Consider the following 15,128-nt stretch of genomic DNA (forward strand, 5'->3'; position numbering starts at 1 on the left):
AATATTAGAAAAACCTTAAAATGCCAAGACTCAGCATCTCCCATATTGCAGCAGAGTGCAGGCTGTAGAGAGGGAATTTATATTTAATGCGAGATCTGCTGAGAGTGAGCATACCAGAAATTTATAATTAGATGGTAATGGGGACAATCCTCTTCTGATCAGTTTTACACCAGTAAGGCTCCATTCATCAGGGGTGCTGATCCTAATTTATGCCAGTGTCAGGGCAGAAAGAATTGAGCCAGTGTCCTACACAGACCACTTTTTTTCTTGCATTCTAACCACAAACATGAGACAGCCCAGGATATTTTTAAAATCCACATGTAAAAATAAACCTGTCAATCCATAACTCCCAAAAAAACTCACTTCAGTTAGTAGGTACCAAGACCTACAAGAAGCTGATACTGGGATGTAAAATGAGTGAAGGAGCTGCACATGACTTTTCAAGATATGACCCACAACTTACAGAAATGTGAGCACTTAGAAGCAAAGAGATGCTGCAATATATTAAAAATTATTTTGTTCATTCTTTAGTTCTGGGAACTCTGTAAAGCCTACTCTTTTGGCCAGCTTTTAAATTCAGCTCTAGGCCTTACATTATTATTACAAATTCTTTCAGAGTAACTTCACTGTTATGCCTTAATACTAAAACAGTCAAAAGTCAGCAATTAACACAGAAGATTTATTACAAAAGTAAAACAGAGCTGGGAGCTGCAGTAATCCCCTCCAAGCTCTGAATCCATCACAGACAAACAAAAAATAACTAGTTGTATAATACAGGAGAAGTTTTACAAGGACAGGTACACAAGACATGTGAATGAATTCATACCTACCCACTGCAACCAATGACTTTATTATACAGATAAGATGGGAGGCCTTTCAGGTGAATATTGTTATCCACATAAACATACTGGAGCTCTCGAGAACGACCTAAATCTGGGTTTAGAAAACAAGAAAAGTCAAGAGGAGAAAGGGTGACATAGTGACAATTATAAGCAATGCAATTCTCTTTAAATACAAATAAGCTAATCAGACTCAATGTAAGCAAACATAAATTAGTACTTCTCAGTTGTAAAATTTCAGTCAATGGTTTTATTAGGGATGAGCTGAAAAGCTGTTTAGAAGCAAGCATTTCAAATTACTAAAACAAAACAAAGCCCCCTTTCAGGAGCCCTGAAAATCCCATTATAAATAATTAAATTTTAACATTGACAAACTCTGAAGTCAGTTTGAAGAAGCAAAGGGACAATTGATTTCAAATCCTCAGTGCATACTTCAAGTTCAGAAGGTCAAACCTGCTTTCATTAACTGGCCTCATGTCAGTGAAATCACAGCTTCTCTATCTTTGGGAAAGTGGGCAAGACAGACATAAGAATGTGCTCTGTCCCCTCTTTCTCTTCTCCAAGGAGGGATCCTTGCTGGGATTCATTAGTCTTAACCAAATACAAGTGCAGTCATTCAGAAACGAGTCTGTGTGACTCAGTGAATTGCAGAGCACAAGAAAACACAAAGCATTAAACTGCACAAGGTTAGACATCAAAAGTTGTGGCTGCAATAAATCATCAATACTTCTGGAGGTGTGCTGCATTATTGCTCTTAAAATATTCATGGCTGGTAGTCAAAAGAAGCAAGTACAGCATGATTAAGTAATGCCTTAGTGGACTAGAAATCTATTAAGATACCTCTAGATAGAAGCATATCAGTATGGAACTATTTCATTTTGCTTAGAAAAATTAAAATTAAATCAGAAAATTTAGGTTTCTTGGAAATGAGAATTTTGCTTATTAGCAAGGTCTAGCCAGTGGTAAAACTGTCTCTATTAAAAGAAGTGAAAAACACACTAATGAGAGACGTTTCAAAAGACACCAAACTGAACTGAACAGAAAGGTCTGAAAGAGTTTTGGACTAGCAAGAAAGCTGATGTGTAGGATCTGCTGGGCAGCCCAACTCATCTGTCACAGCCCTTTGAGACACTGGGGCAGGAAAATGTTTCTGTGTTTAGTGCAGGAGAAGAGAGTCTGAAAGCCTCTGCCGGGATGGGAGAGCTGTGACCCAGACAAACTGCATCATGAGAAACACAATCTGTGCCTCCCGACTTGTTAAACTTTCATGAGTACCTTGGAGAGACTCAGATAAACAAGCGTTTGGCTGCATCAGCCACAGCAAGACAATATTGACTCATTCTGACTTCCCATCTTTATCAGTTACCTTGGCTGGCAGAAATATAAGGGTAACTGGAGAAATGGGCACACCTTCTGTCCCCTTTGTAATCATGACCAAGAACAGAACAGAAATTCAAACAATTTCCATGATATTTCTAATCAGAAATTCTATTTGGAATACTGATCTCTTTGCACTCCCTACTACAATAGGTAATACAAACCCTTCTTTATTCCTGAATAGTTTTATTGCACACAAGAGCTCTAAATGCCACTTAGTGCAGATATTTTGAGCGATCCCTCCCGAGACGTGTGTCCATCTTAAAATATACTGAATGTCTTCAGTTGTCACCCACTTGAATGGCAGCTGTGAGCACCAGAAACCTTTAAAGTTCATGCTGAGGAGTGACACATTATCAAATCTTTGATATCACGAACAAGCGATGATACCAACAGAAAACGAAGAGATTCCTTTTCTAAAATAAAAGTGTTAACAGGAAAAATGAGTTTGGGGTTTATTTTCCCCTTTAACACAAGCCCTCACTTTGCAAGAGTGTGTGGAGGTTTCAGGGACCATAATCTGGGCTTTGTTCAAAGCAGACTCCTGGACATCAAGGGACACATTCAGCCATCACACGCTGCTGTGACCCTGTCCCACAGCCATTCCAGCAGAACTATCTGCTGCATCCATCAAGTCCTGCCTCAGGATGGGAGCTCACATCCCTCTGCTGACTGATGGGCACTGCTGGAGATGCTGCTGAGCAACACCTCACAAGATGATTTATTTGGGCTCAGGATTGCAGGGCTGAAAATAGTTTAGTGAAGTTCTGGGATATTTTTAGATGAAACAAAACCCCATTGTTATCCTACAATGAATAAAAATACTGCACCACGGAGGCAATGGAATGCCATAAAATATTGTAAGGCTGGTGAGGAATTGGCCAATGCAATTTAAAGCAGGTAGCAGGTGGATGGGACATGTAATGTTCAGAGAATGTTCCCTCGTGCTGCAGAAGCCAGTTAGACTAAAAACAGCAGAAAACTATGGGTTGCTGGGGTAGCTTGAATGTGCTACTGTTTAACTTATTAATTTAGAGAATGGCAGAAAATTTTTAAAAGAGGCTCATCTTGCTGGTTTCTACACAGATGTATGCAAATGGGCTGAAAATCAGGCAAGTCAAAAAAAGCCCTAAAGCTGTTCTTTTCATATGCACTGAGAGGGGGGAGTGAGGCTGCATCTCATCTCTTCCCTCTGTCTTTATCTTATGCTATGTTTAGATTCTAAGTTCTGAGTTGACTGCATTTCCTAGGTAATTAAAGCAAATTTTTGGATGTTAGACAAAATATCTCAGTAGGAAAAATTCAATTCCCAAAGCCAAATAGCCTGTAACTATAAATGTTCCTTTGATAGAGTTTCTTTGCATTAAATAACCAAGCATCTTCTAGACTCCAAAAGATTTTTTCCCAGTTTCAAACATTATCCATAAAGTTTAAATTTAAATAAATCATCACTTTGAAAGGCTCTTTGTATCCCATCCACATTATTTTTTATGTCTTATATCAGCCAACAAATATTGTTAAAAGTTCTCTAAAAACCATGCTTCTGAAGAACTCAGTGCAATAAGGAAGCTGCCCATCTCTGAAAAGGCTAAAGCTACAAAGAAGGTTTTCATGTGGCTTTTGCAAGCACTGTACTGTGTCTAAAACATTTCCACTTTCCTCCTTCCAGCCTCCCAGATCAAAGACCTCTCTCCCAGAAATGACCAAATGCCATGAGTCCTGAACAAACCCCAATTCTATTTTTTTTTTCTTTTTCTCCCTCTTTTTTTTTTTCCCTTTTTTTTTTAACCTCAGGGCCCTGGCATATGCATTCCACATGGCTGAAGATGGAACAAAAGCTCTTGTGTGGCTGCACTGATGCTCTTTTAACCATACTGTGAGGGCAAGGACACAAAAGCAGCATATACTGAGGTAGAATAAGACCTTTGTTTACTGTGCACTGATAATTACTAGACCCATTCTCTAAAGAAAAAGTGCACATAAATCTTCAAATAAAGTGATATAATACTGAATATTTGCTGTCATAACATTCCCTGTACTGCCAGTACACTTGAGAATTTATGGCCTATTTTAATTATATTTGTTCTTTATTACACAAATGATTTTTATTTTTGCACTGTCATCAGATTCATATTTCTGCTTGCAGTGGAATTTTTTTTCAGGCACTGGAGCATTCGCTAATGCTAAAAATTTAAAGTTAATTTTCTGTCAAAAGATAATTTATGTTGTAAGTAGATTGATATACAATGATGAGCAAATTCCTAAGACCATTTACTAAGGGAGCATGAAGTTACCATGACGATAACATGATTGTTCAGGATACAGCTTCCAGTTCAACTTATACATGTAATTTTTGGAGTTGTTCTTAAAAATTAGTTTATTAGGAAGGCCTAATGGCTGAGGTCCATGGTGTCTCATTTCCTTCATTATGAACTGAAATATTCAGAGCTGAAAAATTATTTTTATGAAACACTGGCATATCCAAGATTTAGGTGTATTCTGCAGAACAAATTACTAATTCACTATTGTTTACCCATCTGCTTGTTTATAGACCAATTCTGAAAGTCAGGGAGTGGGATCAGGTATTTTTAGTGTATTTTAAAACTGATTAGCAGTGTTACACAGTTTTTCCTAAGACACATGTGCCTACACACTTAAAAAATGTACAGGGCAAAGAAGTTCCCAATCCCTGCCCAGCAGGGCTGTGCTACTGCTGGAATAAACCTTGCACCCTTCAGTCCAGGAGCAGGAAAATGCAGATTTCCACCACACCTAACAAGAGGCTCTGCTGGCAGCTGCATGGGACAGACTTGGACAAGGCAGAGTGGATTCCTGCTTGACATAGGAGATGTCACCCAGCACGTGAAATAAATGAAGTAAATAACACGTTAAAAAGCATTAAGCAATTTGTTTTAAACATATTTCTTTTAACATGGACATATCTAATAAAAAAACCACAAACATTCTGTCAGGAGATAAATAAATTCTCTGCTTCTCAACACAGCTCGCTAACTGCAAAAATTGTTTTGACAACATTTCCTTGACTATGACTTGGAAGTATTTCTGCAGTGTTTTTCACCATTATTTAGCATCCTTACTCAGTCATTATTGGTAAAGTGAAGTTGGATGTAAGAGTAAACACAAAAGCCCCACCAGCCAACATGTGCAGCAAGCAGAAATAATGCTACAATTATGCCTTAACTTCAGCAATACTCCAAGAAAAATATTTTCCCAAGCAACAGAAGATAGATTTAATCTTTTTGCTTTTCAATGCACTCTCTCTTCTACTTTATTTCATCACATCTTGACCACTCTGAAGCCTTCTGATTCTTCAGAGGAAGGATTAAACATTTACATTTATACTGTGCTGCTTTTCCTCTGAACTCTAGGATTTATGATTCAGTTTCACATCCACAGATAGCAAATTATCTCCAAATGTTCACCAGTGAGTCACTATTAAGAACTACTGAACAAGGTCAATTGACAGTCTTTGATGTTTCCCGTTATTTTAAAAGTTCCTTTTGAATGTTTTGAATTTGAGTCTAAAAATAAAGAAAAAAGAAGGTGTGTCATTATATTAGAGATTTATTTCCTCCTTTTGAACTTAAAACACTTTGGCAGATCTATGGCTCATCCAGGTCATGGCTCGCTCACAGATAAGCTACTAGTGCAAAAGTAGCAAAAACTTTTATCCTTTAAAATTTCACATCTCATCTTAGTGAATTTTTGCAAAATTAAAATTGTTTAACTTCCTCTCTCATGGGAGTTAAAAATATTTGCCAAAATAAGGGAAGGCAATTTGCTTGTTTTAGTGCTGTGGAATCTGGATGATGCACCCTGGAACTCGTTTTCTCATTTATATAATGACACATGCTGGGACATAACTGCAACACTTTGTCTGGAGACATTACTTGCACCTACTTTCCAGTAATATAAACTAAGGTGATAAAAAATTCAGAAAGATCAGTAAGTTCTTGACAAACTGAACTGCTAGTACTGGAAAGATTAAGTTAAACCTATACAATGTAATTAATTTAGAAATCATAATCTCATTTTTAGCCATCTCAATTTCCAGCTTCTTTCCAATATGATTATTATAACTTAATCTGCACCTAATTAACACCAAACTCTGTATTCTAGAAAAACTCTCCATGGTTATTCAGGTGGCAGGGCAGCTCTGCATGTGTGTCTGTATCTCAGCTGAGCTCACCCTGTGGCAGGGCTGAAAAGTGACAAGTTCGGAGCAGAGGATTTGCTTTTCCCAAAGGGAACACGCAGTGACTGCCCCAACAAACCCCACACACTGCACCTCCCACTCCTGACCTGCTTCCAAACTTTCAAAGGGTTGAGCAAAAGGCACATCAATTCCTCCTTGGGCTACTACTGTGGAAATTCTGATGGATGCCTGTACACAGCACAAACTGAACCTGCACTGGATTATGTGGTACTGACACTCCTAATGCTGAAAAGTAATTTATATGGAATTACTGGGACTCCACAACAACTTTTAAACACTAGTAGAAGAATCTTAGTTAAATTATCAGATCCAGCAAACAGAAACAGCTCATTACCCAAAGTGGTGGAACTCAGATTACAGAGTACTATATTTAAGCACATCATTTAAACTTTTTCCCCTCAGTTAGCTAAAAATAAAGCAAATTTGATAGCTGCCTTATTACTTTAAAAAAACCCCATGAAACCTTAACCTTCATTTTTTTTATTAACATATTTTCCAACAATACGAGCCCTGTGACAGCTCCATAAACAGAGTCTGCGGGGACCACCAAAGGAACTCCCTTGTAGCTTTGTTTTGAGTTTGTGGGGCGGGCGGTTTGGCCGTGTGTGACCCCGTGGGGACTCACCCAGGGGCAGGAAGGCCAGGCGGTTGCCGGCCATGGAGAGCTCGTTGAGGCTGGGCAGCTGGCACAGGTGGCGGGGCACAGACCACAGGTGGTTCCTGTCCGCAGTCAGGTACTGCAGCGACAGGCACATGTGCAGCCTCTCGGGTAACGTCATCAGGCGGTTCGTGGAGATGTCCAGGGTCTGCAGCTCCCGCAGGTCTCCAACCTCTGCACAACAGGCAAGGAGAATTACCACTGCTTTCATAAAAATCCCCACCAGAAAAACCCCTCACAGAAATTGAAATCCTTAAAATTAAAATCAGTTCTTCAGCGGTGCTGCTTTTCTGGAAGATTGTTCTATCAATCCGTGTTGAGAACTGATATTGATAATCTCCACCATCTGCATGTAGCAAAAAGATTTGGAATCTGAAGATGATGGAGATTATCAGTATCAGTTAGGAACTTTATCAGGATGTTCAAGTATGAGATTTTTCACAGAGCATTCCTGAATTGTGACAATTACTACTGTCAAAATATCAAGCATTTTCCTAGTCCAAAATCAGAATGAGGGAAAATAAAAAAACAAACCCAAAATGCAAACAAAAACCCATTACAAATTGGCTTGCTGATATTGAGGGTGTTCTGCACAAACCCAAACTCAGGAAATTCAAATTATTATTATTTTTTTTAATATTGAGAATGCAATGAGTGATTACTTAAGATTCTCTTGCAACAGGAGTTACAAACACATGCACAGCACTTCTTGCTTAGTGACAGTCTTTCACCCAGCATGCCTGGGAAAAACAGCTCTGACTTCATGATACAGTTCAGAAGGGCTGGTTTAAATTAGAAAAGAAATTACTTAATAACCTGTAAGTGATATTGTTATGTTATATTGTAGGAAGATATTTCACTAAGTTCTAATCTACAGTTACAATAATTACAGCATCTAGAAGTTTTAATTTTTTATTTCAAGAATTTAAGAGTAGATTTTGTGTTTTAAATAGTCTTGTATAATTTTTTAAGGTAGGTAACAAACTAAATTCTTAAAAGTGTGTGAGACATGATCACACAAGCAGCCTCACTTGTGCAACAGTGTGAAACAGGATGCAGGACTGACTGACAAATACACTCAAAATATGCTAAACAGCTCTGCAGGTTACCTCATTATTTATTTAGTTATTCTTTTAGAGTGACTCTAAAAACTGGATAATTCTAGCTATTATTTCCCCCAAACAGGAGGAAACTATAAAACTTCTCTGAAACACAGGGAACAGTTTTGGTTTGTTTTTAAATACTTCACAGCAATGGAAGCAACTCATGAAGTGCTCGGTGCCCCCAAAACTTGCTGCAGTTCTCAGCATCTTGCAGACCCAAATGTACTTTGCTCTCAGCTGAATGAAACCAGCTCTTGCATCTGAGAGCTGCTAAAACAAGGTTCACTAGAATTTTCTACACTGAAAACACCAGACAATCCACACAATCCACAATCTGTACAATTTACAGCTCTATCACCCAGATTTTTAACAAAGATATAAATAGGGTAACACTGTTTAAGTTAAACAGAACCTGTTGTGCCCTTAAGCTCTGTGCAGCAGGAGCTAGAAAATTCACTGTTCCCTGAGCTCTGAGGTTGCACCTCGTGTACTACACACAAAGCAGGAAACAAAACACTGGGTTAACCCAAGCTGTCTTCCACACAATGGGAAAAAGAAGTTCACCTTGGGAGAAACTGCAATAAATGTTACTTATAAGACTGGAAACATGAAAAGCAAAGAAAGGGAAGTTGTAATTCAGTATTAGAGATTTTCACACAAGTAATCATTAAACAAAATGCATGTGCACATTTAGAGGGAGTTTCTGCCCACTGCAAACAATCCCAGCATCAGCTACAATAAAGACTCAACAACACAGTTTATGCATCCTTTTAGAAATATTACTGACAGAAGCAGCTGCTACACACAGATGATCACATTCTTCAAACCCCTTAGCTTTGATGTCAACAGGAATAAGCTTTACTTGAAAAGGATTTTTTTTTTACTACAGGATTGAAAATAAATGACAAAAGCAAAATAATCACTACTAAACAGCACAAGACTACTGTGCAAAAAGAACTGCAGCAGATCTCATTTCGAAAGAGTTTTATATTCATCACAAAGCCATATGCTTGAAAACAGTGACAGGAAAAGAGCCACCTACATTCAGCCAAACCACTGACCACATGCAGTCAATAATAGGCCCGGCTATTTTCATGCACTAACCTTTTTCTCTGCCACTAAAAACAGTCCTCTAGTTCAGTTTAGGTCCAAAATCCCATAAATGTTATGGTTGGCAAAGCTGGCAGAGTTTCAAAGGCATTGCTAGAATGATATGTTTCAAATCTAAGAGGAAATAAAAGTATTCTCACTTTATCCTTCATCCAAAAAACACATACCCAAAACTTCATCCTCTCTACCTTAATCTCCCAATGCATACCAGATGTAAACATCCACTTTCAACATCTAGTGCCACATGTTGCACAAACACCCACCGACCCACAAGGAAGTTGAACACTGAGCCAAACAACAAAGTGCCATCATATTAAGGATATAACCCTGATATTAAAGATATAACCCCCAGACTCCCCACCATAGAGCTCAAAGCTCCGTTTGAAGAACATGCTCAGACACTTACTAATGACACTAAATTGGTTTTCATCTCATTAAAGTGAAGGGAAACAATTAAGAGGAATAACACAAATATAAACAGTCCATTAATAAGTTTTTCAAGCTTTTAGTTACTAAATACTATTATCCTTGCTTTTAAAGTCTCACAGCATAAATACTGCAGGAAGCTCTGGCTAACACAGTGAAAGACTTGCAAATCTCTTGCTGTCAACTCATCAAGCACTAGGATATACCAGAGATGAACTTTGGAGATTTACAGCAGATCCAGAAAAGAAAATGGCTATTCCCACACAAAAAGAGCTGACAAAGGGACTTTCAGAGATTCCCCCAGCACCCCCAAGGGTAAGAAAGAGACAAGCATTATACATCACCATTAGACCACACTGAGGAGTTCCAATTACATTTAAATGAAATACATAAAAGTGTAATTTAAAATTTATATTAGCTCTAGGACTAACACTATCAAAATCAACGCAGCAGAGCACTGAGCCCCATTCTGCTACCAGAAACCAGAAAAAACCCGAAATTCCTTGGTAGCTCTGCTACCCCCCAGCTCAAAGGACGCAGATTTGTGGAGACAGAGAGAGCCCAGACGTGACGTTCCCGTGCTGGTTCGTGGGCTGGGGCGTTTCATGCGTGTCCATCTGCAGGGATTGCTGCCGGCACACGGAGCTGGGCGGCCCCAGATGGTCCCAATGCTCGCAGTGCACACATTGGGGCTGCCAGACTGGCACTCCAACACTCCCTGACCCCGCGGAAACTCAGCGCAGGCTCCGCACGCAGCGCCCTCCTGCAGCCTCCCAGGGGCCGCAGACCCGCACAGACCCGCACAGGCTGTGCTCCAAAGCTGCCAGCCTTGGGGGATTCATTTTATCCTTTCCTCCCCTGATAATATGCAGATTCAGAAGGGAACACAGCTCCAAAAAGCAGCCTTTGCATCTGTTGTAAGAGCTCTCTCAACCACTTGGAATAATGGAAAAGCGAACTGTCCTCTTGTGTGCTGGGGTTTTCAACAAAAAGGTGCAAATACATCTGTCCTCCAACACAATGAAAAAAGGAACAGCAGCATGCCTTAAATATTTTTCTTAAAAAATAGTGAAACCTGGAAAGGATTTCAGGGGATGTCCAAAATTATTGACCTTCTAACAAAATGGACTGTGTTTGTGTTTGTATATACACAACTAGCATTAAGAAAAAAATCTATTTCTTATTCAGATGGTTTAAATGCCAGCTTTTAAAATTAATTCCCATGGTTTTATGTGAAGGAAACAAAACAAAAAAACCCCATCTGGAAATAAGCAGCCTATACAACATAGAGTAATTGCCAAAGGCAATTCAAACTTCCTTAATCTTTCTGGGGGTACAGGCCTCACCAGCTGCATGACCCAAAAATAACCAACAGTTTTTCTTTACATTTCAAGAGTAATCCCACCTTTCCCTGATGGGCCATAAACCAAAATCTCATCCAGAGATATATGAAACACATACACAGTTGGATTTGAGTGTATGGGAGGGAAGGGTTTACTTTAAATCTGAGTCCTTATATCCCAGTAAAGTTAAGGACAGGAAAGGGCTACAGACCTACCTGCATGAGAATGCACCTCAAAGCGGGATATTAAGGGAAAGTAGAGAACCTACAAGGAATGGAAAAAGGGACTGATCAGCAAAGAGAGCTGGCAGAGGTTAAATGCAAACTGCCAGGAGGCCAGGAAAATGGGAACTCACAGACAAACAAATGGTTTCTCAACAAGAAATTAAGAGCAAGAAATGAAGAACTATTGTCAACAAGGAGTAGAAATTAGGAGGACAAACCAAATATTAAATTAGCTTTTTGCATCATTTTTTCCTGTAAGAATAATGTTGTGTATGAGGACAGAGACAGAATATCTCATGGGAACAAGGACAAAGCACTGCAAATTACCACATCCATTACTAAAATGAAATGAGGCTGTTTAAAAAAATTCCACCCCAGAATACTGAAAAAAAAAATGGGTTATATATCAAAATTGCAGATTTGGGCACGAGGATTCTCAATGAATAGGACATTTTCTGGGATAGCAGCCTAGGGTTGGAGAAGAAATGTAGAACCTGTGTTCAAAAAAGCCCTGTCAATATGAGCTCAGTGCTTCTCAGCATCTCATAACAACTGTTCCAAGGGGAAAGAGCACCCAAGAGTAACCAGTGACTGGAACATAAATAGGAAGCAGAATGGAAATGTGGCCCAGATCCTCTCAAATGTCATACTGGTTCATCTTTCTTTGATGAAATTTCTTGGTTAATGGTAACACATGAGGATCACAGCTCATGGTAAATTAGTGGGATAGAGAAAACATTACTAGTGGTGGTGCTCCTCAGGGGTCTACTTTGTTTAGACTTCCTATTTTGCACCTGGATAAAAAATAATATTAGGTTTAGGGTTGCTGTCAACCCAAGTATTTAAAGTAGTAGTAGTAGTAATGTGGTAGAGAACCAAATTGTCATACAGGAGGAAAAGCAAGAACTTCTAGACTTAAGGGATATAAATGGAATGAAGGAGAACAGAAAATTGTCATTAAAAAGAACAGAAAATCTTGATAAGAAGGTGCTGCAAGTCAGGGCTCTGCTTGAAAGAGTGAAGAAGGAGAGGGACTGGCTATACTCGTTCCCTCCCAAAGGGCAATTTCTGTGTACAGCCAGCATTTTGTTAGGAGAAGGGAAATTTGTTAACATTCCTTTGCATTGCAGGCAGTAATGATGGTCTTGCTGTTCTCATATAAAGTTTTAACACTCTGCTACCCAAGAGCTCTAACAGGAGGTGATGGATCCTCTCTGCTCCGAGGCTGCAGCTCAGCACTAACAAATTTCTGCTGTTCACCATGGAGTGATGTTCTGCAGCTTGTGGTACCAGAGGGACAATTTCTTATCAACCGTTACAAAATTGAGGCCTGTGAATGTGGCTGTGACTGTGAGCTCCCACAGAACTCTGAGCCCAGCCTTCCCTCCCTATCCCAGGCTCTAAATAAATGGTGGTTCCTCTGGAAAAGGAGCAGAAGGTGCTGAGAGGGGCTACTCTACCTCACTTGAAATAATCAACTTCAATGAACCTGAGCACAAGATGCATTTCCTTATTAGACCTGTAAAACCACACACCAGTGAGCAAAAGTGTTTGAAGTCTTCCATATTTAACAGAACTTACTACCTGTCCCACTAGAAAAAAAAATCCAAGTCTCTATATGCCATGAATTTGAAGTAGATATTATTATCAGTTGAAAACTGTACCAGACAGGAAGTGTAAGTTTAAATTGCTGAGAGCTTGATGGAGAAGATCTCCTTTAGATCTGCTCTGGGATGTCTCAGGAGGACTTAAATAGACTTTAAGATGGTTAAAACAAATTAAATAGCCTATTACATATTACATTACATTTACTGTCCTACCATGCAGCTCACATTTCATAGCCTATAAAAATTAAATTTTCAAGCACAAATTGACACTTAAGGTAGACCTGTGCCATCTTCAAACAAGGAAGTTTAAACATAAGCGAAATTGGTATCATTGGACTTAAGGACAATGAAAGGGGCAGGCAAATTGAATCCCATTTACATTTTGACACTGCTGCATGCAGCTCTTTTTCTGTATTGTTGATGAGACAGTTTGAAAAGTGTTCTGTTTCTCAAGTCTAACAGACCTGAAGATTATTTTCCTTATATTTTTCCCATATAGGCTAACATTTGCTTAGTTTTTTAAAGGAAGAAAAAAAAAAGGAGGTACTAGAAGAGATTTTGTGATACTGCAACAACTATTTCATGAATATCTCACATTTTAATAAGGTGCTCAATGAGTTCAAACCCATAAAAATTCTATGGAAGAAGAAAGCCTCCAACCCAGCTGATCAAACTTCAATTTATTAATTTCAAAGCAATACTTAAGGCTGCATTTCATACAAATATTCTGGCTGCAAAGAACAGGGAAAAAGATTTTTCTGGGGCAGGATAGTCTTTGTGAATGAACAGTCATGTAACAGCCCTCAAAGCTGTTCCCAATTCTTGGTTTCACCTACTTCAACCATAAACTACATTGACTCTTCTCCAAAACACTTAAGAAACAGACAAAGCCCAAAACCAAGTGAAAAATACATACTGCTACTGAACATACCAAAATAGAATCCTTTTCCCCTCAACCTTGCTAAATGTCACATGCAATCTTAGTACCAATCCTTATTTATTTTGTGCCATCATTCACAAGCAAAGGTGAGAAAAGTGGCTCCATAAAGTCCAACCTTGCTAAACAGTAATTTTAGGTCAGCTAAAAATGGCTGAAAATAGCTATCAGGTATGAGGGTCTCATTAAGTCAAATTCTTCTAAAGGTCAGTGGCTCCCCATCTTACACCACAATTAAACTTCAGTTTACACAACTGGCAGCTGTCTGAATGCCATAGGCCCAGCACCCTGTGCTCCCTGAGCACACACACAGAGCACAGATCCACAGTGGTTATTAACCTGTATTTCCTCTCCGTGCAAGTCTGGAATTACAGTTTTGTCCACAATTTCATGGTTTCAATGAGAACAGTTAGAATAAACCAGATGATAAAAATACCAGAAATTATCATACACGAGAAAAGTGGAAAAGGTGGGAGGAAGAGCAAGAGGAACAGGGAGAGGAAAAAATTGTTTATGCAAAAGGTAACTCAAGGCCATGAAACGATCAGGTTTGCTGTTTTCTTGGTTTGGGGTTTTTTGTTTATTTGGTTGGCTTGTTTTTTCAGAAGACAACCTATCCTTTCATTTTGCTCTAGTGTGCTCTGCCTATTTCACTGCCCCACAGCAAGGTACTGTTGCTACACAAACAAGTTAGAGGTGTGAAATTAATATATTAATATTATTATTCTATGGTTTTATTAACTGATATCTCGAATCTTGAATAGAGCAGCCAAAACAAAGTACAAAGAGTCAGAATGGTACTTTATCAAATATATTGCATGAAAAATTCTGCTAGCACTCTACAAAAGAAGTCTCTTATTTAAGGAGTTTTTCTGTTGTTGTCTTTCTGTTGAGGAGCAGCTGTTTTCCTTTTTCTGGGTGGTAAAACATAAACAAAAGTGACATGAATAAAGCATGAGACCTGTTATATCCCTCCTGTTTTGTTTATGTCTGACTATCTTTACTGCTGCACATTGCCCACCATTCACTGTGCACTAATATGAACACATGGAAAGGAGGGGGAAAAGCCTTCTAGAAGAACTTTGTGCATAAAATACAGAGCTGACGATTTGAACTCACAATGTCAGACAGCTGAAGATGGCTCCTTAAATACAACAAACCAGTACTGAAACCAAGGCCAACAAAAGGAGCATCCTAAGGAGAGATTAAGGACTGCTCAGGAAGCCACAGAGACAGGGCTACTCCTGGTTGTAAATTCTAGGCCAGC

General features: G+C 39.0%; 1 protein-coding gene across 5 annotated transcripts in view; it reads right to left on the reverse strand.

The window, feature by feature from the left end:
• The window catches only part of LRRC28 (leucine rich repeat containing 28), a 50,579-nt gene that overhangs the window by 12,223 nt on the left and 23,228 nt on the right, over positions 1 to 15,128 (reverse strand). For 3 of the 5 annotated variants that reach the window (XM_063412347.1, XM_063412348.1, XM_063412350.1), the window contains 2 exons: positions 7,079 to 7,285; positions 831 to 933 (listed from right to left, as the gene is read on the reverse strand). In XM_063412347.1, coding sequence (XP_063268417.1) covers positions 831 to 933; positions 7,079 to 7,285 — 310 coding nt within the window. Of the gene's footprint in view, positions 1 to 830; positions 934 to 7,078; positions 7,286 to 11,308; positions 11,358 to 15,128 lie in introns of all 5 variants that reach the window. The other 2 variants (XM_063412351.1, XM_063412349.1) reach the window with 2 other exon arrangements.

The sequence above is a fragment of the Prinia subflava genome, chromosome 15 (assembly GCF_021018805.1).
Source record: "Prinia subflava isolate CZ2003 ecotype Zambia chromosome 15, Cam_Psub_1.2, whole genome shotgun sequence".
NCBI lineage: Eukaryota > Metazoa > Chordata > Aves > Passeriformes > Cisticolidae > Prinia > Prinia subflava.